The sequence below is a fragment of the Arabidopsis thaliana genome (assembly GCF_000001735.4).
Source record: "Arabidopsis thaliana chromosome 1 sequence".
Taxonomy (NCBI): domain Eukaryota; kingdom Viridiplantae; phylum Streptophyta; class Magnoliopsida; order Brassicales; family Brassicaceae; genus Arabidopsis; species Arabidopsis thaliana.
This window is the reverse complement of record NC_003070.9, coordinates 23,777,906-23,802,011: the sequence shown is the minus strand read 5'-3', so window position 1 is coordinate 23,802,011 and position 24,106 is coordinate 23,777,906. Positions and strand designations below refer to the sequence as shown.

Below are 24,106 nucleotides of genomic sequence, written 5' to 3'. Positions count from 1 at the left end.
TATAAAAATATTCAATTATCACAGAATACCCACAATCGAAAACAAAATTTACCGGAATAATTTAATTAAAGCTGGACTATAATGACAATTCCGAAACTATCAAGGAATAAATTAAAGAAACTAAAAAACTAAAGGGCATTAGAGTAAAGAAGCGGCAACATCAGAATTAAAAAACTGCCGAAAAACCAACCTAGTAGCCGTTTATATGACAACACGTACGCAAAGTCTCGGTAATGACTCATCAGTTTTCATGTGCAAACATATTACCCCCATGAAATAAAAAAGCAGAGAAGCGATCAAAAAAATCTTCATTAAAAGAACCCTAAATCTCTCATATCCGCCGCCGTCTTTGCCTCATTTTCAACACCGGTGATGACGTGTAAATAGATCTGGTTTTCACGGTTCTCACTACTCTCTGTGATTTTTCAGACTATTGAATCGTTAGGACCAAAACAAGTACAAAGAAACTGCAGAAGAAAAGATTTGAGAGAGATATCTTACGAAACAAGGTATATATTTCTCTTGTTAAATCTTTGAAAATACTTTCAAAGTTTCGGTTGGATTCTCGAATAAGTTAGGTTAAATAGTCAATATAGAATTATAGATAAATCGATACCTTTTGTTTGTTATCATTCAATTTTTATTGTTGTTACGATTAGTAACAACGTTTTAGATCTTGATCTATATATTAATAATACTAATACTTTGTTTTTTTTTGTTTTTTTTTTAATACATATTTTGCTTTTGGAAGATCAAATGGACAGCAAACAGATGTTGTTGTCGGCGCTTGGCGTCGGAGTTGGAGTAGGTGTGGGTTTAGGCTTGGCTTCTGGTCAAGCCGTCGGAAAATGGGCCGGCGGGAACTCGTCGTCAAATAACGCCGTCACGGCGGATAAGATGGAGAAGGAGATACTCCGTCAAGTTGTTGACGGCAGAGAGAGTAAAATTACTTTCGATGAGTTTCCTTATTATCTCAGGTAATTTAAAACATATAACATCGAAAGTTCCCATAATTCGCATGCATTCAACTAGACTTTAAGATCAATCAATTCTAATTAGGATCTTAAAACAATTCTTGTGATGGAATATACATATGTTTTGATCGTCACTTTAGTTTATAGTTTACGAGTTTCAAGACGATAATACAAGTGAGAATATAGAAATGATAAGGAAATAATATGAGTCATCACATATTTTTTGGATAGTGTTTTTATTTGTTTTAGTTATTAAATGTAGTTTTACAAAAACGGATAAGATATTTGTTGGAGTGATAATAATGGTGAAGCATGTGAATTTCTGTTTACATACGCCGATAATGATTTCATTGTTTTTCTAGTTCCGACACGTGTCACTATCATTTAGATTCTTTGATCTTTATCCCAAAATGTTTGGATTTATTCTTTTGATCACTGAAACATACCCACACCGATCGATACATAGTACATGTAGTCTTGTTCATCAATGTTTTTACCTTTTTGGGATTGTGCAGTGAACAAACACGAGTGCTTCTAACAAGTGCAGCTTATGTCCATTTGAAGCACTTCGATGCTTCAAAATATACGAGAAACTTGTCTCCAGCTAGCCGAGCCATTCTCTTGTCCGGCCCTGCCGGTTAGATTCCGATGATTCGATCTTGATCTTGAACCAATTCGTTTGTGTTTTGAATTTTAATATGTTTCCTTGCAGAGCTTTACCAACAAATGCTAGCCAAAGCCCTAGCTCATTTCTTCGATGCCAAGTTACTTCTTCTAGACGTCAACGATTTTGCACTCAAGGTTTCTTGAACTTTAAACAAAAACATTGAAATATGTTTCTTACTTTGAGTCTTCTCCATTGTGAACCTTAAATCTTCTTTATTGTGTTTGCAGATACAGAGCAAATACGGCAGTGGAAATACAGAATCATCGGTAATCGGTTTACTGATTTCGTTTCATGAATTGTTACTAGTTTCTTGTAAATGATCTAAATCGGAGAGCTGGTTTTATTTTCCGGTTGTCTTAGTCATTCAAGAGATCTCCCTCAGAATCTGCTTTAGAGCAACTATCAGGACTGTTTAGTTCCTTCTCCATCCTTCCTCAGAGAGAAGAGTCAAAAGGTAAATCAAATTTTGTCTTGGTCAAATATTAAGTTGGCTCTGCTTAACCGAGTAATCGACTCTGTGACCAAGTAGCCTTATAGTTTGGATTTTCATCGGTGTTATCAACATTGTTTGTTGATGAATCTGTTCAGCTGGTGGTACCTTGAGGAGGCAAAGCAGTGGTGTGGATATCAAATCAAGGTTTGTGTTTCGGTGTCCTTTACTTCAAATTTATGCAATGCGAATATATATCCATCAATGTTTTGCAATCAACCTAATGCATAATTTTAATGTTCACCGTGTGATCTGTGATATATGCAGCTCAATGGAAGGCTCTAGTAATCCTCCAAAGCTTCGTCGAAACTCTTCAGCAGCAGCTAATATTAGCAACCTTGCATCTTCCTCAAATCAAGGTTATTATATATGCATCTCAACAAAGAAATTTAAAACTATAACTCTTTGTTCATTCAGACGCGTGACTAATATCTGATCTTAGTTTCAGCGCCTTTGAAACGAAGTAGCAGTTGGTCATTCGATGAAAAGCTTCTCGTCCAATCTTTATATAAGGTTATGTGTAAAACTATAAAGAGTATAAAGGTAATGTGTTATGTGTAATATCTTGTTTATAATATCTTGCAAATGTGAAGTGCAGGTCTTGGCCTATGTCTCCAAGGCGAATCCGATTGTGTTATATCTTCGAGACGTCGAGAACTTTCTGTTCCGCTCACAGAGAACTTACAACTTGTTCCAGAAGCTTCTCCAGAAACTCAGTGGACCGGTCCTCATTCTCGGTTCAAGAATTGTGGACTTGTCAAGCGAAGACGCTCAAGAAATTGATGAGAAGCTCTCTGCTGTTTTCCCTTATAATATCGACATAAGACCTCCTGAGGATGAGACTCATCTAGTGAGCTGGAAATCGCAGCTTGAACGCGACATGAACATGATCCAAACTCAGGACAATAGGAACCATATCATGGAAGTTTTGTCGGAGAATGATCTTATATGCGATGACCTTGAATCCATCTCTTTTGAGGACACGAAGGTTTTAAGCAATTACATTGAAGAGATCGTTGTCTCTGCTCTTTCCTATCATCTGATGAACAACAAAGATCCTGAGTACAGAAACGGAAAACTGGTGATATCTTCTATAAGGTTAGAAATAGTACCCTAACTTGTTTCACAAACAAACCTCTACAAGAACATTGGTACTGATATGTTCTTTATTGTGCGGTTAGTTTGTCGCATGGATTCAGTCTCTTCAGAGAAGGCAAAGCTGGCGGTCGTGAGAAGCTGAAGCAAAAAACTAAGGAGGAATCATCCAAGGTCTCTCTCTATATACTCTGTTATTAGCTGAAAACAGAGGATTAAGAAACAGAGCAGAACCCTTGCTGAAACATTTGTATTTTCTTCACTGCTTCAGGAAGTAAAAGCTGAATCAATCAAGCCGGAGACAAAAACAGAGAGTGTCACCACCGTAAGCAGCAAGGAAGAACCAGAGAAAGAAGCTAAAGCTGAGAAAGTTACCCCAAAAGCTCCGGTAAGCTTACTCTTTCTGCTGTTTTATCTACATAATGATCCAATCTACATAATGATCCAGTAGTGGTCAATTGTGTTAACCTATGGAACAGGAAGTTGCACCGGATAACGAGTTTGAGAAACGGATAAGACCGGAAGTAATCCCAGCAGAAGAAATTAACGTCACATTCAAAGACATTGGTGCACTTGACGAGATAAAAGAGTCACTACAAGAACTTGTAATGCTTCCTCTCCGTAGGCCAGACCTCTTCACAGGAGGTCTCTTGAAGCCCTGCAGAGGAATCTTACTCTTCGGTCCACCGGGTACAGGTAAAACAATGCTAGCTAAAGCCATTGCCAAAGAGGCAGGAGCGAGTTTCATAAACGTTTCGATGTCAACAATAACTTCGAAATGGTTTGGAGAAGACGAGAAGAATGTTAGGGCTTTGTTTACTCTAGCTTCGAAGGTGTCACCAACCATAATATTTGTGGATGAAGTTGATAGTATGTTGGGACAGAGAACAAGAGTTGGAGAACATGAAGCTATGAGAAAGATCAAGAATGAGTTTATGAGTCATTGGGATGGGTTAATGACTAAACCTGGTGAACGTATCTTAGTCCTTGCTGCTACTAATCGGCCTTTCGATCTTGATGAAGCCATTATCAGACGATTCGAACGAAGGTATAACTAATAATAACTCTATGCGCCGCAACATTCATTTCGGTTTTGGGAGCATGTTTTCTTGATTGAATAAAAACATTCGTTTAGGTTCTGTTCGGTTTAGTTGGTTTACAGGGTTTATTCTTCCGCAGGATCATGGTGGGACTACCGGCTGTAGAGAACAGAGAAAAGATTCTAAGAACATTGTTGGCGAAGGAGAAAGTAGATGAAAACTTGGATTACAAGGAACTAGCAATGATGACAGAAGGATACACAGGAAGTGATCTTAAGGTTCGATCTTTTTCCTTCTTTTCTTGAATATGTAGTAAAGATGTAAAAGAAGAGATCTTGACAGTTGTTGATCCGATGAACAGAATCTGTGCACAACCGCTGCGTATAGGCCGGTGAGAGAACTTATACAGCAAGAGAGGATCAAAGACACAGTAAGAAATAATATTTCTCTAAGGCTTTTTCTTTATACTAGTATCTTTATTTTGGTTTTAACTGATTGTGTTATGCATTTTTGATATTTGAAGGAGAAGAAGAAGCAGAGAGAGCCTACAAAAGCAGGTGAAGAAGATGAAGGAAAAGAAGAGAGAGTTATAACACTTCGTCCGTTGAACAGACAAGACTTTAAAGAAGCCAAGAATCAGGTGAAAACACACTGTGGTTTATATATATTATTACATGTATGCCTACACTGTGGTGGATATGGAAATAGCGTTTGCGTTTTGAAACGTTTTAAATTGAAAACGCAGGTGGCGGCGAGTTTTGCGGCTGAGGGAGCGGGAATGGGAGAGTTGAAGCAGTGGAATGAATTGTATGGAGAAGGAGGATCGAGGAAGAAAGAACAACTCACTTACTTCTTGTAATGATGATGATGAATCATGATGCTGGTAATGGATTATGAAATTTGGTAATGTAATAGTATGGTGAATTTTTGTTTCCATGGTTAATAAGAGAATAAGAATATGATGATATTGCTAAAAGTTTGACCCGTATGTTTGGTCTGTCATTATGAAATCATACTATATTTGAGTGACTGACTATGCACAGTATTCCACAATATGTACATAATATACCAACTTAAAAGATTACGTACCTTATTTGACGCTTTGGAACACAATATAAATAGACACAAAGACCATAAAGAATCTCATCAGTCAAATTAATAAAACACAAAGAGATCAAAGTTGAAAAGACATGGCAGTATCAAAGACAACAATGCTCATTGTTCTTGTCGCAATCATTCTCTCATGTATCTCACTTTACATTTTTTTACTTTCAAGTATGAATTGATATATTATATGATTGAATCAATGAATGTATGTATAGGTGTGTCAATATCAAATGCGAGGCAAATGCAACGTCCGCAAAATGTAGAGTGTGTTGGAGGAGAATGTCAACCGAAGCATCCACAACAGTATTTTGGGAGTTGCTTTCGCGATAGCGATTGCCGAAATAGTTGTTTCCCATATTGCAGATATCAAAAATGCCATCATCATGAATGTATTTGTTCACTATGTAGCAGTGAAGTGGCTCCATCACCTAAATAGTGCCACAATGTTAGAAACAATGCTATGCACTTTCTTAGGTTATAAGTTACAACGAAATATTATCTTACATTATTGAATAATTTTTGAAGAATATGAGCAATGAGAAATGTATTAGATATATATGAAAAACAAACCGGAAACAGTTTTGATACTTATGTCATAAGGTAAAAGCTACAAACTTTTGAGTACAAGGTGAACAGATTAGCCAAGCTATTCCAAACAGAGCTATTCAAATTTCAGAAGTTGGCGTAGGGATAGATCTGGTAGGAATGATTTTAATATGCTGCTTCAAGCAGCTTGTATTTGTTTTAGTGTGATGACCAACGTTGGTGTTGCATTAAGTGTCTTATGGATTTGAGACTGAAATGAGAGGAAGGTAAAGCAGATTCAAATGATCACTTGGGATTAGGCATTGCAAAACTCACTCATCTTAGTTCAGTTCTCTCTGTTCTGGTCATTCATAATATCTTGTTTTTGTCTGATCTATGAGAAGCATAAATAAACCCATCTTAATATTGTGAGTTTGATCTCAAAGTATAAACAAGTTGAATCATCAGAAAGCAAAGAGTTATAATTATAGATTCAAACTCATAATTAGGATCTTAAACTATGGTATCTTAGAAAAAAAAGCAGAGAGAATTATTCGATAAAATGTTCATCATTACAAGTGATAATGCAGAAAACCTGACGTCCATTGAAGACTCTCCTGGATTTGTAATAGAGACGATACTCTCTCATAAACCAATTGCTCATCTTCAGACGACTCTCTTTATCCCCCTTGTTCCTATAGTAATACCTAAATCTCGTCGTTCCACCAATTTCCTCACCCGTCTCCTTGGACAGGACTGCGATGCAACCGTCTTCGAGTATCCACGATCCCTCGCAATGAACACCTTCCAAGTTACTATACTTTCGATTGCGTTTCCCAAAGTAGAACCACTCGCCAGGGTTGAGAATTGGAGCTGTTTGTCGAGGAAGCAGCCAAGGCTCTACAGTGTACAGCTCCTCTGCCAATTCCACAACATATCTCGGGATTGAAGATGTTTCACCGTTTATCTTTGGCCTCAGGTAATTCTCGATGATCTCTTCGTCTGAAACACGGCATATTATCTCCTCCGCCTGCATTCTCAATCTCACAGAAATTCACAACAATAGTCAAAGATCATCAACAAACCCTAATTTATAACCTGCACTTTTTGCCGACATTTTGTTTACCGGACCTAATGATTAAACAAACGGGCCTTTAAAGCCCAATACTTAACAGACTGAAATTAGGACTCTTTAGGACTTCTTACGGATGGGGCTTAAAGCCTTAAATGGGCAATTGAATTGAATTGAATAAATACTTTACCCTATTTTCATAAGAATTCATGCAAATCATCCAAAAAAACGGCGATTTATGTAAATGTGGCCAAGACCATATCTCAGAGTCAGTCATAACAAGGTTTCTGAAGCTTTCAAGTTGGTGCACATGAGAGGGACTGCTTTGTATCTTTTTTCAGCCAAGTTCAAAAGTTTGCTACAGCTAAGAGAGAGAAAATAGACACCGATGTCCAAAACCATTGATGCGGTGGACTGAAAGCAAATAATTACAAACACCATAGAAGAAACAAGATCAAGACTTCATCAACACAAGACCAAACACCGAAACAACATGTCCAAAAGGATTTCACTTTAAAGAACATCAAGCATATACGATAATAATCAATAAGACAAATGGTTCTTACTCCATGAACTATGTTTCAAAAGTTTTAGCACAAAAACTAGTAGCCAATCATTTTACAAACAGACTTTTGTCTTGTAAACTAGAGAAACCCACAGGAAAAAAAGACAGATTACTCTTAAACTGACTCTCAAATTGCACAGCTGAAACACAGTAACATCAGCAAACAACATGCATATTAACATCTGCTACGTTTTTACTAAAATAAAACACAGACCAGATCTATCCCTATGATACTACAATATTTTGAGTTCTGAAATTTGAATCCAGAGGGTCCTTAATCTCGAAAGATCCACTCCAAAAAACCTTTCAATACATACAGATAAATAAACGTACTATATTAAGCTCAGATGCAAGCTGCTATTTAACAAAGGAAATAATTCCTAGACAATAGACTAAAAACGAAACTATTTTGCTCAGGGAATGTCTTTTATCTATGCTAGGTTTAATTCTTATTCCATGAGTAAGGTTACAAACTTACGATAACAAGACAATGATTCAAATTCCATGAATAAGAATTTAAACTCATGATAACAAGACCAATTCCTAAATCATGAGTCAAAATATTCAAACTTACAAAAAACTGGTAGCCATGTTTTGTTATTTCTTCCTCAGACACTCACATGTCGTTGCTTTTTTATTATGATTTCTTTTACTTTCTCAAACAACATCTTGAGAACTCGCAGAACCTGGAACCTCTGCAAAACCCTCTTACATGTTACATATAGCATTGAAACATCCGCAAAACAAAAACAAGCGAAGAGAGTACAACATACCACTTATGTGTTACATACCATAAAAGAAAGAAGATCAAGAGAAGACCTTTTCACCAGAAACACTAGGACAGCATATCCGAAAAGCTCTTGTCCAATCTACCATCAGTTATCAAGTCAGCAACCATTTTAATGGTGAAAGCATCTCCACTGAACCCGTTGCTTCGCATCTCCGAGATAAGTTCAATAGATTTATCTATTTCACCAGCTTTAAGACACCCTCTGATTAGTGTATTGTATGTGCTGTTATCTGGTTCATGTCCATTGTCCTTCATTTTATGGAATAACACATTTGCGTCTGAGATTGCACTTTTTCCACAGAACCCAGATATCATTACATTGTAAGTTTGAACATCAGGTTCCACACCATGGATGGGCAGACTACAGAATAGGTCCCATGCTTCGTCCACCTTACTACCCTTGCACATTCCATGGATGATGATGTTATAAGCAACAGTATCAAGATCAATCTTACTCATTTGGATAACCTCAAACAATTCCAGTGCCTCTTCTAGTTTCTCATTTTCGCAGAAACCGTACAACAAAATGTTACAAGTAATGGTATCAGGACACACACCATGAGAAATCATCTCCTGGAAAAGGTCTTGGGCAGCATTAAGATTGTCCACTTCACAGAACCCGTGAATAAGAGTGTTGTAAGTAGTTGTATTAGCAACTAATCCTCTTCTAGATATCTCACGGAGAAGTTGCATTCCTTCATCTACCCTCTTAGCCCTACAGTATACGTCAATGATGGTATTAAAAGTAACTACGTCTGGACTAGCCATCAAATCAAACATGTGTTTCGCATCATCGAAACGATTATGCTTGCAAAATCCATAAATCATTGAGTTATATGTGACTGTATCAGGAAATATACACCTATGGAGCATCTCGTCGCACAATTTTTCAGCCTCAAACAACTTCCCTTCTTTGACTGATGCACTGATCAATGCATTAAAAGTTAAAACATCAGGATTGATTTCCCTTTCAATCATATCACGCAACAATCTTTGGGCATCACTCCATCTACCAAAGCTACAAAAACCGTCTATCATACAGTTGTAGGTAAACACATTTGGCGCAATTCCTTTCTCAAGCATTTCACTGAAAAGATACTGAGCATCGCTATGATGCCCATCTTTGCAAAGGCGATCAATGATGGCACTATAGATCACAACATCGGGTTTGATGTGGGTTTCTTCCATCTTACTAAGCAGATTCAAGGCAGACTTAGTGTCACCCATCTTACACATGCCATTAACAATTGTTCCGTAAGTGACAACATCAATGTGTAGACCTTTTCCTACCATCTTATTGACCAAAGCTGCTGCTTCGAGAACTCGACCTTCTAGGCAGAGACCATTTATCAGTGTGTTGAATGTGATGACAACTGGGGTTAATCCAATTTCAACCATTTGATCAAACAGAGCTACAGCTTCGAGAACTCGTCACGGCAAAGACCGTTCATAAGTGTGTTGAAGGTAACGACATCCGGTTGACATCCAGTTTCAACCATATAACCAAACAAAGCTAAAGCTTCAGAAATCCTATCTTCGAGACATAAGCCGTGGAGCAGCGTGTTAAAGGTAACAACATCGGGCTGGAAACCAAGTTTAGTGAGCTTGCCAAATGTAGACAAAGAAAAAGACAACTTATGGCAGTCGCAGAAACATTTTATCAGAATATTGAAGCTGTAGATATTAAGTGGAATCCGGCGAATTTCCATCTTCCGGTAGAGAGAAATCGCAACATCGGGACGATTCATTCTCACGAAGACACCAATTACTTTATTGCAATCAACTGCCGTATAGAAGGGACGAGATCTAACCATGTAATCGAAGAAATCAATGGCATCATCTAAGCTTTTGAAATAATGAGAACCACTTTTCAATTTCAGTTCCTCTCCTTCAAAAGTAACTTGGGTCAAAGAAGGCAGACTCTTTGTACCTTTCTCGGCGACACGACCATGAATCAGTCTCCTACTGTTCAATCTAACACCGCCTGATTTCGTGTTTTTCTTCTCGATATCTCTCTTTGTTTTTTGTTCACACTTCTCGATATCTCTAACCATAGAGGAGTGTACATTTAAACAGTGTGAGCTCTGAGACTGTAGAGTCATGAGTGTACGTACTATAAGAGATAATCAGAAAACGACAGGTTCCATTAATTGGTCGGTACATTGACCGGTTAAGATTAATCTAGTCGGACCTAGCTGACCTCTGGTTTTGCCAACTGAATAAAGTTTTTTCTCTTTTCCTTTTAAGTCTAGTTAAATTTTGACATCAGTTAAGTTGGAGCTACTGAAGTTAATATCGTTCTTATTTCTAAATTTTAGTGCAATTAAATAACCTCTTTTCCCCCACGGATCAAAATTATTGGGCTGTGTAACAAGTTTCACTTACAAGAATCTGTCAAATGTATATTCAAGTCCCAAAATGCAGAATCATAATAGAATGTGTCTTTAAACTACAAACAGAATCATCCATAATTTGATCCCTTAGATTACATGTCAAAAATAAACTTCTACATATGTCTACGTTTTACATTAATGGTTGCACACTTGCACTAAAACTAGGGGAACTCATTTATTTAAATACACTTTATGGAAAACGGAGATAAATAACAATGTGAAAGATGACACCAAAATCAGTGCAACATGTAAATCTTAGGAAAAAACTGTAAACATTCTACGAATTCATAGTTCTAACCAACTTTGCGAAATCAATGGCAGAAACAATCAATTTCTTTACAAAACAATCAACTTCTGTAAACATTAAATTAAGTTCGGAATATTTAAAGATTTATCATAATAACATTCATGACGACCATGGTATCCGAAAAAAGGATCAATTCAAATTTCAATCAGATTCAATATTGCTATAAAATTTGGTTAAAACCCGAATAAAATCCATATAGCAGATATTTGAGAGAATAAAGGGTTATTAACCAACAGCCAAAAAAACAATGCTTCGAGATTTATATATCAATCTTGAATAATCTCGGATAATGATGATGAGAGAAACTTACACACTCTCTAATCTTTCTTCTTGATAAAGGCAAAGGCTCCTTTAGGAATTTTGCTCATCACCTTACTCAAAACCTTCACGTCGAACTCCACGTATTGCTTCTTGATCTCCCTCATCGCCTTTTCACCAAAGTCATCTACTTTATCTTCATACTTCTCGTAAAGCACGGGAATCGTGAAGAGAAGTACAGTTGCTGGAAGCAGAACAAAAGAGGATTATATATTACGAAAAAAAAAAAACACAATTGGTGAAGTTAATCGATTAGATGCAATAAAAGTATGGATTCGTACCGATGTAGATTAAGGTCAAGAAGTTGCAGGAGCTACCAACTTTGGACAAAACCCATAAACCAGCAATCACCTAAAACATATTTGTGAACCAATGTTAAAAAAAAATAACAAGAAACCAGCAAAATCAAACAACAACATAATTAACAAAAAGGTTTACCAACAGAAACTTCTTAAGATCTCTTCCTGATGCAATGTCCCTAAGAACAGTAAATCCACGATTGATTTCAATCCTTAATCCAGAAGCAAGCTGAAGAACAACATCCTCGGGGATGTGAACTTCAGGGATATGAAGAGGTGACCTGTAATACAACAATCAGCTTTAACATACCATGGACTAAACATCAATCTCACAATAAACATAAACATTCATCCATAAAACTTACTTGTGAATGAAGGTACTAGCACTAGACCACAAGAACAATACTGCGAGAGCAAGAATTGAAATGTGGCCGAAGAGTGTGAGAAGATTGTACTCAAGTAACTCGAATAAGATCCAGGAAACAGTTGCAGCACCCAATACTCCTCCTGATACCTTCTTGTTCCTCCACAGGAAAATGTCGGCAGCTGAATCAAACAAATAAATGATAATAAGCTTACGAAATTACTCATTCCATAGATACTCTCAGATTCCAGAACCAGCAAACACCAAACCAAATCGTTCGTTTATATCCTGATTTTCTGAATCTATACTCAATCCAAGCAACAAATCAAATCCTAAGTCTCAATCAATGGCTAGATTCCAGATCCGATAAGAAATAGTAACTAAAATCGCAAATCGGTGAAAAAGAGAGAGAGATCCATACGTTTTCCGCCACCGAAAAGCTTGTGAAGAGGCTGTTCTCTTCCGAAAAGACGATAAATCTTGGTTTTGAGAGACGCAGAGTTCTTATCGTCATCCGAATCGGAAGAAGAAGAAGAAGAGTCATCGTGACCATGGATCTTCTCAGAGATCTTCTCCATGATCGATTCCTCGTGCTTGTGCTCTTCCGCCATTGTTAACTTTGAAACCTCCGCAAAAACCCTAAACTTGTTTCTGGTTTCAGTAAGCGATGAGCGAGAAACGGAGAAGAAAACGAAAAGTCTCTTTCAGTCATACCTCTCTCTAAATAAGAGCGTTTGATACAGATTCAATCTCACCCGTCGATTTATTTAACTCAATCTTGGCCGTTGGGAATTAATAGCTTACTTTCTAAGAAAATCATTAAATAACAGTAACATCTTTGAGACGGAAGACAGACGACGAATTCTTAATTAACGTCTCCGTTAGTGTAGCGTTCAATGGGGTCAGCACGTCGTCGTCGTCGAGAAGGTAGATGCTTGACTACGACGTCGTATGAAATTTAAGGGAAATTTGTTTATAGGGATCATAGAATAGACGATGCTATGATGAGATTTTATTTGGGCCAATAAGAAACTTGAGGGAAAGCCCAATAGGTTAAGTGAAGTTATAAAAATAACAGCTTTTTTTTTTTTTTTTTTTTGACAAATATAGATTTAAGTCTAAAATATAAAAATAATATAGATTTAGTATTAATTTTGTCACTAGAACACAATATGTTATTTATTTTGTGATGCTATATATTTATGCTTTCTGCCTGGCATACTCATCATATTTATTGTTAGTCATGTAAGACAAAATCATATTCTGGTTATTGGTCTAATCACATTGGCTGGTTGTTTCCTTGATTTTTCTATAACCCACTGTGCATTTAAATGTGTGTTTTCGGACCATAATCCATATCATTTGAAACGATATTATATACACATTCGAATTTAACTAAAAAAGTATGTAGCTACCACCTAGCCAAATCAAATCTCTAGGGCTTACTATTGCGCCATCATGCCAAACAATTAGCCCGACAAGATCAGATTTTCTTAGGGTAGTAATATTCTTCTCGTGATCAATAGGATAAAGAGAACATATTGTATAACTATCTGAAATGATTTGGGATCGACGTTTAGTTAAAATATATAATTAACTTAATCATTGAGTTTGACGGAAATAGCTAAGCTGCAAATGCAATGAAGCGTTTTTCTTTTACCAGTAAATTATAAGATTTGTTAAATTCGTTGGAGTCAAAATATGGATCACTCTCATCCAAATTCATTTTAAAACTTATACATTATGCTATTAGTGTATCAATCTCAACCAAAAACGTAATAGCTTCTTTATATTTTGGAGGAAGTCCACTAAAGCTGAATTTCGGGGAAGCCTATCAAACAACGAGTGACTAGCTTCTTTGACTTGCTTTTGAAAGTGCTTTGCCCTTTTGAATTTTAGATAAAGCGAATTAATGAGGAGAAAGAAAGAAATTTTTGTTTTATTTTGACGAGAGTGTGTCCCATTCATTTGTTTACCAACTCAAGCTCTATAAACTTATTTTCAGAAACACTAATATAAGAATTATACATGATTGCAGTATGAATCCATGAATTGGATTAAGAAATTAAATGGAATAGAAAAAAAGGATTAATAAATAAATAAATGGATCATACGAAATCACGTACACATGTACAGTGTAAAGGGCCCATCATCTTTACTGATTTTGGGAACTTGATGAGGCCCATTAAAGAAGGGTGATAATGGGACTTTGGGGTCTACATCCATTGAATCTGACGGCCTGAAATTTTTTGGCAAATAATGATGATGTTAATAATACGTCTCGGAACTACAAACTTTACACATATATTGTGCATATTTTTTACAAGTAGTAGTAATATTAAACATTATCCAGATTCTTTCAGAATCAGTTTAGTTTTTTTAAATGCTTTGTAGGCGACACCATCAATTTTGTCGATTCCCATATGATTAATATATTACTACTTAGTAGTATAATATTATGTAACATAATCTCGTAAACATAAAACAAAATTGCACTAATTTGTGTTTCAAATGCAAGATTTTCTTTGGTTCAAAGTAGTGCCAAAAAGTATCACTATTATTTATGTGTACTATGTAGAAAATAAAAGAGTACGTATATAAATACTTTAATGATCTCTGACCTTTTGGTCTGACTGTCTCAGTCTGAAAGTCACGTGACTCAGCTGCTCCCTACGCTTAGCAACGCAACGCAACGCAACTCTTTGCCACGTTTTTTCTTATTTGCCTCTGCTTCTTTTGTTAAAACATGGCAAAACAAAATGAATTTACAAATTTATAACAAAATAAAATTTGTTTTATTGTGAATAATTTCAATTTTTAAATACATACAAAAACAGTATCCAAAGCTTTTTTTTTTCTTTTTGTGGTTGTGGTTTATTTTCTTTCAGCCATAGCTTTGTTTGTAAAACGTAAACACAAAATTTAAAATTTTGCCTAAAATTTTAGTTTTTTTTGTCTGTCAACTATATACGAAACCTTTTATTGTATCAAATCAATATTAAATTCTACTGTATTAGTTTTATTATGGTTTGTTATATTTTTCTTCCTTGTAAAAACCAATGTTTCACACCAAACAGTAAACATAAAAATATTGTCTTGCAATGTAACTAAAATTACTAATTATAGACTTATGAACTGTAACCTATGGTTATTAAAGACAGATAAATTAGCATAGTCTTTAAGTACGTTTTCTTTTGTCATAACTATTTCATACCATTTTTATGAAAATGGAACTAAAAGCAATAAAGAACATTATATATATCAAGAAAAAATAAAGTAATAATTTTTATATATATAGCTTTCACTCTTCTCTTACAAGCACTGTTATTAACCCTTCTTTTTCATCTAAAAGGAGAGGAGACTTTGAAGAAGAAAGAAAACATTCAAAGCTAAAAAACGCAGCGTTTTAGGAAAAAAGAGGTAGAGAGTGATTCTGGCTTTCCCAACAATGGAAGCTTTCAGTCTCCTTAACTACTGGAAAAACAGTGGTGGTGCTGTTACTTTCCTTCCTCACTCCTCCGAATCTTCTTCTTCTTCTCTTTGCCGTTACTCCGCCGGTGAATCCATCGGAACCACCACCATTGTCACCTCTGTTACCGAAACTGAGGACGAAGAAGCTGATGAAAACGACGACGAAGGACCGTTCTTCGACCTTGAGTTCGCTCTTCCAGCCGAAGAAGAAGACACAGACGGAGGAGTCGGAAGAGAGGGAGACTCCGATTGTACGGACGGTGGTTGTGAGTTTAAATTCACTCTCTCGTCTTGTTCCGGAGGAGAAGATCGAGTAGATCCAGATTCACTCGATGATGTTTTCTTCAAGGAAACGATTGTTGAAGAGGTTGAACCACCGACTTCTTCAGAGCAGCAGACATGTTCTGTTAAAGCTCCCGCGGCGCAGTTATCGGCGTCAATTTTGAAAACCGCCACCAAGCTTCGTGTGTTCATGCTCGGAATGAAGAAATCAAAGCTAATCCAAGCGAAATCAGAAGCTAATTTCGGATCTGAAGACCTCGATAAGCAAACTCATCCTCCTCCGCCGTTATCACTTTCGCCGGAATCGCAACAGAAAAGTACGGTGACAGTGAATTTAAAAGTTGAAGAAGTTCCGATAATTTCTCTATTCTCAAGAGAAAACAGCTCGAAGAACTCATCTTCGTCTTCTTCTTCATCTTCTTCTTCGTCTTCCTCATTAAAGAAGCAAAACGGCAACGAATCTGTCGTTTCAGATGAGAAACGATTCGTGATGATGCAAAAGTACTTAAAGAAGGTAAAACCACTTTACATCAGAGTTTCACGTCGTTACGGCGAGAAATTACGACACTCCGGTCAACTAACAGCTCCATCGTCTGCGAGATCCACGGCGGAGAAAGCAGATTCGCCGGTGGCTACGAAGACTAATAATAAACCGGGGAACAACATCAACATTCCAGCTGGTCTTAAAGTAGTGAGGAAACATCTCGGGAAAAGCAGATCGTCATCTTCAACAGCGACTACACCGTCGTCTACTACGGCGACTGTAACGACTCAGTCTGAGTCAAGAAGACGCGACGACTCGCTTCTTCAACAACAAGATAGTATTCAAAGTGCCATTTTACACTGCAAAAGATCTTTCAATTCCTCTAGAGGTAATTAAATCTCCATTAACAATTCTCTCTTAACATTATTATCTTCCAAATTTTCGTTGATTAGAATTTTGTTTTTACATGAATATTTTCAGATAAAGATCCGTCGGTGTTACCAAGATCGGTGAGTGAACCTTCCTCTTACGAGAAATGAGATAATATCGTAATCTTTTTTTTTATTAGTTTCAAGAGAATCTCAACGGTATTGATTTTCTCGCATTAACAACTTCATAATAATTATGGGTTTTGTAAATATTTTTTAGGAGCTTATTTCAGAATTTGTAACAGTAATGTTTTAGATGTTATGTTTGGTCTGTTATGAAGACTATTGAAACTTTCGAACATAAAAAGATTATTAAGAAGAAACATAGACTTTTCTTTTTGTCATTTTTATGTTCAGAGACAAAAACTTTACGATACATAGTTACAAACACACACAAACCATACTATATTTAAAAGGAACGTTATTATGCCTAATTTCATATGGAAAATAGTCAATTGGTGTTACTAGTCTATATAATTTTTTGACATTATTGAAAAAGAATAAACAAAAAGTAGTGTTAAAGATAGGAAAAGATGCTAAATATGTCATTTACGTCGAATTTGTTTATATTTATGTTTTCTTGTGTGAATGGTATATTGGTAATTTAGAATGACGGAAAGAGAAGGGAATGTGGGGCTTTATTGGTAAGTGAGATGGTGAAAGTTGAGACAGAAACAGTGAAAAATCCAAATTTACTTTTTTCCCTTTATATTGTGAATCTCTCTCTCTTTTCTTTTTGTTTGCGAATGGAGTATGTAGTACAAAAAGATGGAAGAAAACAAATCCAAAAATTTCAAGTTCCCGTAACGTTAGTAAAATTCAATAATGTACAGAAACAAAACTTGGCTCCTCCAGATCAATACAATAATTCACAATAATATTGCACACGGGTACAAAATGCATTGTTATTTTTCATTGAAGTGTCTTATTCAATGCTTGTAGACAAAAATAAATTACTGTACGAAAAATCAACAAAATTAAATTACGTACGTTATAAATTGTAGTTCGAAGATTAGGGTAAACCACTATCTTTTAGTGTTGTAAATCAAAGAAACGTATAGAGAGAAGAAATGTATATTATTAATTAGACCATATGTGAAGTATTTGAATTTTCTGTGCCAGGTTGATCGAAAAGGCCCAAGTTCAATTATAACTCTTTTAATTGGCCCACCACCGGTTTTAATATTGTCAAAGCTTCTTTTGTTCTCTCTACAGAGAAAACAAATACCCACTAGTATATCAACCGAACCGAGTTTTTTGAACACTAAACCAAATCATATCGGTACCAAAGTTCATTTAAAACCATTTGATAATCATGTACATACACCTAACAAACCAAACCGAAGCCAAATTTAGTCCATGACCATCTATGCAAAAAAAAAAAAAACAGAATTGCTCAACCAAATTGAACCAACCCATTACCCCAACCCCAAATCCACTTCATTGACAAAGCCCTTCACTAAACCGGGGAAAAGTTGCACATACATATTGACAGAATGAGTCAAAATATGGAATTGGAGTCAATATAATTCACCATTAAATGTGTATTAATTATTGAGAAAAATCTTATTTTGTAGTTCACATCAACATAACACATGCTTTGATATTTGCTTCATATGTAAACAGAAATCTTCTTAAATCAGATCATAAAACCGATCAATCAATTATACTATTCACATAACAAATTTTGAGTAAACCTACCGGTTAAATTAAGTTTCTTTTGGTACATAACTCATCACACTACCTTAATCCTTCTTCTAATCTCAGCAACACTTCTCAATTCCAAAACCCTAATCCTTCGTATTCAATTAACACAGCATTTACATGAGATTGCCAAGACATTAAAAAAGGAGGCTCTCTATGGATTCTGTAGCACGAGTTATCGTAACCTTCATTCACTGCCTCCGTCGCAGCTTCTTCTCTCCGGTTCGTTCGTCAAGATTTGCACCGCACATTCACTAATCTCGTAGTTGTCCAATGGATTGTAGGCGCTGATTTTGAATACAAAACACAATGCATCGCAGCTAACTTCAGTCAAGACACCATTAAAAAAACACAGATGTTTCGTTCGAATCCCGGTAGAATGGTTAGGGTGTTCTAAAGAAACAACTTTACTGCCAACAAACCGTCCCCTTCCGTCTGTGACACGACACCGTATCTTTACACGTCTTTGGTTTCTTTCGCATTGGAGCTGCCTAGGCGAAATCAAGACGCAAGCCTTAAACGCGAAAGATGCAGAAGATTTAACAAGAATTTTCAAGGAATTTCCTCTGGCTCTGTGATTAAACTCACTAGGCATTACACTTCCAGGGAAGCATGCGTGCTTCACAAGAGACTGTTGGATAATTACTCTCTGTGCTTCTTCACCAAGTTTCAAGCAGTTGGTGAAATTTAGCTGTCCTGTTGGAGTGTTTAAAGGGTAAGTTACTCTCTCCAGTGATTCACAATCTTCTGCCGTTAGGAGTCTAAGAGATGCAGGAAGCTCTGGCAATGATTTAAGTTTTCTGCAGCGACATAGACGAAGGTGGTCTAACCTCTGTAAATCTTTGATACAACTATCTGCAATCATCTCAATATCAGTAGAGCTGAGATCTAGTGTTTGTAGACTCGAGGGTAGATGTGTTATGCTCTTGAGATTTCGACTGCCACTTAAATCAATTTTCAAAAGTCGAGAGCAATGCGTAATTGATGCAGGCACTTCTTCTACCCCTGTTCTGACTAGATAAAGCCTCTTAATTTTTGTAGAAAATGCTGGAAAAGTTTTCAACTGTGGGCATCCAGTCATGTACATAGTCTCAAGAGACGCCAAGTTGATGTTAGTTGGTATCATATGAAGACTTTCGCAGAGATCCATATATATCACATCTAGTTTATGAAGATTCTTGATAGAAGATGGAAGCTCTGCCAAAGCAAGGCAAACACTCAGATCTAACATCTCCAAATTTGTAGCATTTGAAAGATCTGGGAGTTCCTTCAAATTATATGAACCTTCCAAATTTAGCTTCTTGAGTTTCGTCAGCAGCTGAATGTTAAAAATCCACAAAACAGAACATAAAATGAGAAACCAACCCTCTTGTTCCATATGATATGAGTCTTATTATTTCCTTTGCAAAATTATTCGACTATGAGAATAAGCAATAACTAACCTGAGTTCCTGGCCAGAGGTACTCGAGCCGGCTATCTTTCATATCGAGTTCGACTAGATTTTCCGCCCGAAATTTAAGAGGAAGACACTTGCTTGGGTATGCATCCCAATGGAGTAACCTTAGGCGAGGTGGAAACTCCATGTCCTCTGGTATATCCATTCTATTATACCCATCATGTTTTGTCTTGTAAACACTTAGGAATCTAAGATTGCACATTCTTCTAAGAGCTTTATTGCTTATACTCACTTCATTAATTCCTGATGTATCAAATAATATGCCAGACACAGCTCCGGTACCCTTAAACAAATTTAGTATATAAATAACTTGTTAGCTAAATAGGTAAGATTTGTTTGTCTTTCACTTGGAGTTTCTAAGCGTAAGGAGCAAAGAAACTAACCGAAATAAAAAATAAAATAAAAATCACTTACTATATCATTTTCAAGGACATGACAGATTTCTTGAGCATCAATTAAGATCCGACGTTTCCAAGGCTCTTCTCTTTGATTGGCTTGTCTACCCACTAGTTGAAGTAACTTGTGCATTCGTATTCTCCCATCCGTAGATATATATATGAGAGATTTGTTTACTAGGATATTCAACTCGTGTTCGATATCCAAGTCATTTTCAGCGAGCATGGCTTTCACAAGATCACCATCTTCATAGTTGAAGAAGATTGCAATGTGGAGAAATAATGATTGTTCATTCTCATGTAAACTCTCATAACCGACTCTTAGTACTTGTTCGATATCTCGATCAATGATAGTTTCTAGCCTCCGTATTACATATTCCCATTCTTCCTCATTCTTCCCATGTAAAGATGAACCCACCACACGTAGACCCAACGGGAGCTTACCACAAAGCTCTGTTACACTTCTTGTAAGCTTTTTAAAACCATGACGTGAAGAGCTCTGTCTAAAAGCATATCTACATAAGATCTTGATAGCTTCTTCATCAGAAGGAAATCCTACATAGTAGGTATTGTTGATACCATGTTGCTTCAAAAGCTCTTTGTTTTCGGTTGTCACAATAATCCTACTTCCAGGACCAAACCAATTACTTTCATTAGCTAAAGCCTCTAATTGCTTGACATCATTCACATCATCAAGAATGATAAACACTTTCATGTCGCATAGCCTCTCTTTTATTGCACCTAAATGGCATATCCTCGAACCATCTTGGTTCAAAATCTTTGAAAGAAGTTGTTCTTGTAAGCGCAACTTCAAACCATACTCATCAAGACCAATGGGATGGCTTCCCCTCAGGTTATCCACAAAACAAGTATGATGAAACCTATTAGAGAGTAGACTATGTAAAGCTCTGCCAATGGTACTTTTACCAATGCCTGCAGGACCAGAGATTGCAACCATCTTAACTTCATCATTATCTAAATCTAGCAAAGACTGAATTTTCCTCAAATGAGCCTCAATCCCCACCATGCCATCAAAATCCCTACATGGTGTAACATTCAGTTTTTCTGAAACATCTCTTGCAATTTTCTCAATCATTTTCGCTTCATTGTCCCTAATAAAAGAAAGAAAAAAAACATTTCCATTAAATTGTTGTGAAAAAAAAACTAATCATAGATATAACATTCTTCTTTTGCCATAGGCTACTACTCTATTTTCGAAAATTCATTCAACAAACATTCCCTTCAATCAATGAAAATCTATTCTACTCAACGTAGTTCCTATTAACCATTTTTTGTGCTTGTTTCCTCTATTGTGGTTACCACTTGGAACATAAGGAAATAATTCAATTTCATCAAAGACATACCAGTTTAGCAAGTGTTCGCCAGCTATGTTGCCCACATAGTTCAAAGCTTGGCTCCATTTTTGCCTCTCCTCCTCTGTTCTACAAGCACATGTTTCATTGAAAGCGATCCCGAACTCTCCAGTTTGTTTCCGCACATCAGATGGATCTACTCCATAGAAGACAGTCATCACTATTTGACCCATATCATCCTTGCACTTCAAAATCTCCAACAACTCATCCAAACACCACCCGGAAGAAGCATAGTTCTTCGAGAGCAATACAATAGAGATCCTCGATTCTCTAATCGCTTGAGTGAGCGCAGGGCTGATGGTTTCGCCTCTCAAGATTCTTTGATCATCGAACATTGTAATCCCATTGTTGTTAAACTGTTTGCGAAAATGACTTAGAAAGCTTGTACGGACGTCTGATCCGTGGAAGCTCGTGAAGACACGATATCTCCAAGTACGACTCGCAGAAGAAGAGGAAGAAGCCATGAGATTAGGGTAACGATAAAACTTTGACGATTAGATAAACAAAAATGTCTCTGGAGGAGCCATATATGTTGGAGAAAATGTAAAAAGCATATTCACTATTCACCGTTTACTTTTGAGAAGGTGAGTATGAAATTTTCTCCACTTTTACGGTCCCTCAAAAATTATAAACAAGAGAACCGGTATACCTCATAAAACACTATTTAGTTCTTCTTCTTTTTGTTAGGGTAAATTGTCGTAATGTCTCAGTAGATGTCGAAACTCAAAAGAGTAATATTTTGATACCAAAAAAAAAAAAATTTGAAAAAAAACTATTAATATAGTGGATGTATACGTATGTCGATTTGATGTGTACATGCATGAATGGGTCAACATGTGGGGCTTGAGAAGTTTCCAACTTTATTTCACCATTTAATATATTAAATTATTGAGAAAATTCTTAGTTTTCTCATTCGTTTTTCTCAAATGATGATCCTACAAATTCATACTAATCAATTTATTTATTTATTTTACAAATCAATTTTGTAGTGACTAATTTTCTTTTCTACAATATTGATGTTCCGTTCATATACAAAGACCATAGCAATTACAATACCGCAAAAACACAACACCCAAAAAAAAAACAACAAACAAATAAATCTTCTTAAACCGGATCATGAAACCGATCAATCAATCACTACTATTCACATAACAAATTTTGAATAAACCGACCGGTTAAATTTAGTCTCATGGTACAACTCATCACACTAACTTTCCATCTTTTTCTTCCCAAAACCTTAATCCTTCCTCTAACCTCAGCAACACTTCTCAACTCCAAAAACCCTAATCTCAAATCCTTATCCAAATCCTTAGTATCCAATAACCGAAACGAACCGATCTCAACTACAACACCGGTTATCCTAACCGTCTTATGAGCTTCCACTCTTCTCCCTTCAATCTTGGTCTCTCCCACAACACCATGATCAGCGTAAACAACACGTAACGTACTATCCTCAAATTCAAACGCGCCAAAATTCGAGTTTCTGATCGAGATATCACTTACTAGCGTGGCGTTGAAGTAAGGGTTTGTTGAATTACCTCCCGATCGTAGATCTCGAGTCGATATTGATCTTGTTTCGATCTCTGGTTTTGAGATACGGAGAAAGATTGAAGATAGGATGAGACAAAGTGCGAAGATGATGACGATTATTGTTAAGGAATAGACTAGACATTTCCCTGGTGGTTCCTCTGTTTTCCGACGCCAGATTCTTGGTCCGCTCTGTTCTTCATCACTCCTGCCATAGATCTCGGTAGGAGCTAGTGTTATCCGATCTTCGTCCACCATTTTTTGTTTTGTTGTTTAGATCAGAGGAAGAAGAAGAAGAAGATGAGGAAAGTTAATGTTAATGGAAGAGTGGGTGGTTTCTTTTTTGGCGGTTAAAAGAGGGATTTCTGGAGGACACGTGGCACGATCGTGTTAAGTTAGAGTCTTACGCGGTGTTTTTTATCCTTAATAAGTCTTTTCCGGAGGGCTTGATTTTTGTCTTTTAATTATTTTATTCTTTTTTGTGTGTTAATTTTGATTTTATTTTTATTCGTTTATAAAAGCGAGTTATAGCAGAAGAGTCCAGTGAAAAAAAAGAAAGGAGAAGAGTCTTTAGATGAAGACGACGTCAAAGATTTAAATGTTTCAACTAACATCAATTGTTTTTAGAAACCTTTGAAGGGTTTCAGTTTTCTTCTTTCATCAATTTTGGGAAACTTACAATACCTAAATAGTATTAGTTCTTTTGTTTTGAAACCTATCACTTGACTTTTATTTCTCTTTTAATGTCTTTGATTTAAAGTTCAAAAATTAGAATCCGTACGGAGAAATTTGACGATGATTAGTGGACCAATGTGCTCATAATAAATACTATTCGCATTTGTCTACGATCGGGCGAAATGGAATGGAGAAAGGTTCTCAGGGGACCTAGTTTTAAGAACAAATCAAGATATATAGGTACTGTGGTGATGCTTACTACTTACTAGGTCTCTTCTAAAACTTTCTCGTTAAGAAACAAAAAT

At 36.3% G+C, this 24,106-nt stretch overlaps 8 protein-coding genes across 15 annotated transcripts; 3 read left to right on the top strand and 5 right to left on the bottom strand.

Moving 5' to 3' along the window:
* The first annotated feature begins 212 nt into the window (after window positions 1-212).
* Window positions 213-5,314, top strand: DAA1 (P-loop containing nucleoside triphosphate hydrolases superfamily protein). Of its 5 annotated transcripts, none has more exons than NM_179511.2 (17): window positions 213-509; window positions 752-977; window positions 1,490-1,611; window positions 1,687-1,775; window positions 1,869-1,907; window positions 2,002-2,095; window positions 2,230-2,278; window positions 2,399-2,490; window positions 2,574-2,644; window positions 2,730-3,229; window positions 3,313-3,400; window positions 3,498-3,614; window positions 3,706-4,274; window positions 4,406-4,544; window positions 4,628-4,696; window positions 4,790-4,906; window positions 5,012-5,314. In NM_179511.2, the coding sequence occupies exons 2-17, from the start codon at window positions 757-759 to the stop codon at window positions 5,123-5,125; spliced, it is 2,490 nt and encodes an 829-aa protein (NP_849842.1). In that variant the 5' UTR covers window positions 213-509; window positions 752-756; the 3' UTR covers window positions 5,126-5,314. The 5 variants fall into 5 exon arrangements, with proteins under 5 accessions (NP_849842.1, NP_001319315.1, NP_564824.1 ...); NM_001334146.1 differs by having other exon boundaries at window positions 256-509; window positions 2,580-2,644; window positions 5,012-5,293; NM_105085.2 differs by having other exon boundaries at window positions 292-509; window positions 765-977; window positions 5,012-5,293.
* Window positions 5,315-5,422: 108 nt separating this feature from the next.
* Window positions 5,423-5,946, top strand: AT1G64107 (Putative membrane lipoprotein). Its single transcript, NM_001036149.2, has 2 exons — window positions 5,423-5,511; window positions 5,589-5,946. The coding sequence occupies exons 1-2, from the start codon at window positions 5,457-5,459 to the stop codon at window positions 5,807-5,809; spliced, it is 276 nt and encodes a 91-aa protein (NP_001031226.1). The 5' UTR covers window positions 5,423-5,456; the 3' UTR covers window positions 5,810-5,946.
* Window positions 5,947-6,369: 423 nt separating this feature from the next.
* Window positions 6,370-6,962, bottom strand: NAC027 (NAC domain containing protein 27). Its single transcript, NM_105084.2, has one exon. The coding sequence runs from the start codon at window positions 6,932-6,934 to the stop codon at window positions 6,449-6,451; it is 486 nt and encodes a 161-aa protein (NP_564823.1). The 5' UTR covers window positions 6,935-6,962; the 3' UTR covers window positions 6,370-6,448.
* Window positions 6,449-10,427, bottom strand: AT1G64100 (pentatricopeptide (PPR) repeat-containing protein; the record flags this gene model as incomplete). Of its 3 annotated transcripts, none has more annotated exons than NM_001084301.1 (3): window positions 6,449-6,928; window positions 8,431-9,752; window positions 9,809-10,427. In NM_001084301.1, 3 exons carry the CDS (start codon window positions 10,425-10,427, stop codon window positions 6,449-6,451), a joined length of 2,421 nt encoding a protein of 806 aa, NP_001077770.1. The 3 variants fall into 3 exon arrangements, with proteins under 3 accessions (NP_001077770.1, NP_001319314.1, NP_564822.1); NM_001334145.1 differs by lacking the exon at window positions 6,449-6,928 and adding an exon at window positions 7,721-8,230 and having other exon boundaries at window positions 8,327-9,752; NM_105083.1 differs by lacking the exon at window positions 6,449-6,928 and having other exon boundaries at window positions 8,371-9,752.
* A 355-nt stretch (window positions 10,428-10,782) lies between these two features.
* RTNLB3 (Reticulan like protein B3) lies at window positions 10,783-12,950 on the bottom strand. Of its 2 annotated transcripts, NM_001198378.2 has the most exons (6): window positions 12,428-12,950; window positions 12,261-12,308; window positions 12,008-12,188; window positions 11,782-11,923; window positions 11,625-11,694; window positions 10,826-11,527 (listed from the first exon to the last, which is right to left on the bottom strand). In NM_001198378.2, the coding sequence occupies exons 1-6, from the start codon at window positions 12,615-12,617 to the stop codon at window positions 11,343-11,345; spliced, it is 816 nt and encodes a 271-aa protein (NP_001185307.1). In that variant the 5' UTR covers window positions 12,618-12,950; the 3' UTR covers window positions 10,826-11,342. The 2 variants fall into 2 exon arrangements, with proteins under 2 accessions (NP_176592.1, NP_001185307.1); NM_105082.5 differs by lacking the exon at window positions 12,261-12,308 and having other exon boundaries at window positions 10,783-11,527; window positions 12,428-12,884.
* Window positions 12,951-15,211: 2,261 nt separating this feature from the next.
* MAKR2 (membrane-associated kinase regulator) lies at window positions 15,212-17,035 on the top strand. The gene is made up of 2 exons (NM_105081.4): window positions 15,212-16,631; window positions 16,724-17,035. The coding sequence occupies exons 1-2, from the start codon at window positions 15,455-15,457 to the stop codon at window positions 16,780-16,782; spliced, it is 1,236 nt and encodes a 411-aa protein (NP_176591.1). The 5' UTR covers window positions 15,212-15,454; the 3' UTR covers window positions 16,783-17,035.
* Window positions 17,036-18,562: 1,527 nt separating this feature from the next.
* RLM1 (Disease resistance protein (TIR-NBS-LRR class) family) lies at window positions 18,563-22,085 on the bottom strand (the record flags this gene model as incomplete). The annotated part of the gene is made up of 4 exons (NM_105080.3): window positions 21,591-22,085; window positions 20,246-21,338; window positions 19,818-20,114; window positions 18,563-19,693 (listed from the first exon to the last, which is right to left on the bottom strand). The coding sequence occupies exons 1-4, from the start codon at window positions 22,061-22,063 to the stop codon at window positions 18,563-18,565; spliced, it is 2,994 nt and encodes a 997-aa protein (NP_176590.2). The 5' UTR covers window positions 22,064-22,085.
* A 397-nt stretch (window positions 22,086-22,482) lies between these two features.
* Window positions 22,483-23,757, bottom strand: AT1G64065 (Late embryogenesis abundant (LEA) hydroxyproline-rich glycoprotein family). The gene has a single exon (NM_202357.3). The coding sequence runs from the start codon at window positions 23,382-23,384 to the stop codon at window positions 22,740-22,742; it is 645 nt and encodes a 214-aa protein (NP_974086.1). The 5' UTR covers window positions 23,385-23,757; the 3' UTR covers window positions 22,483-22,739.
* Window positions 23,758-24,106: the final 349 nt, after the last annotated feature.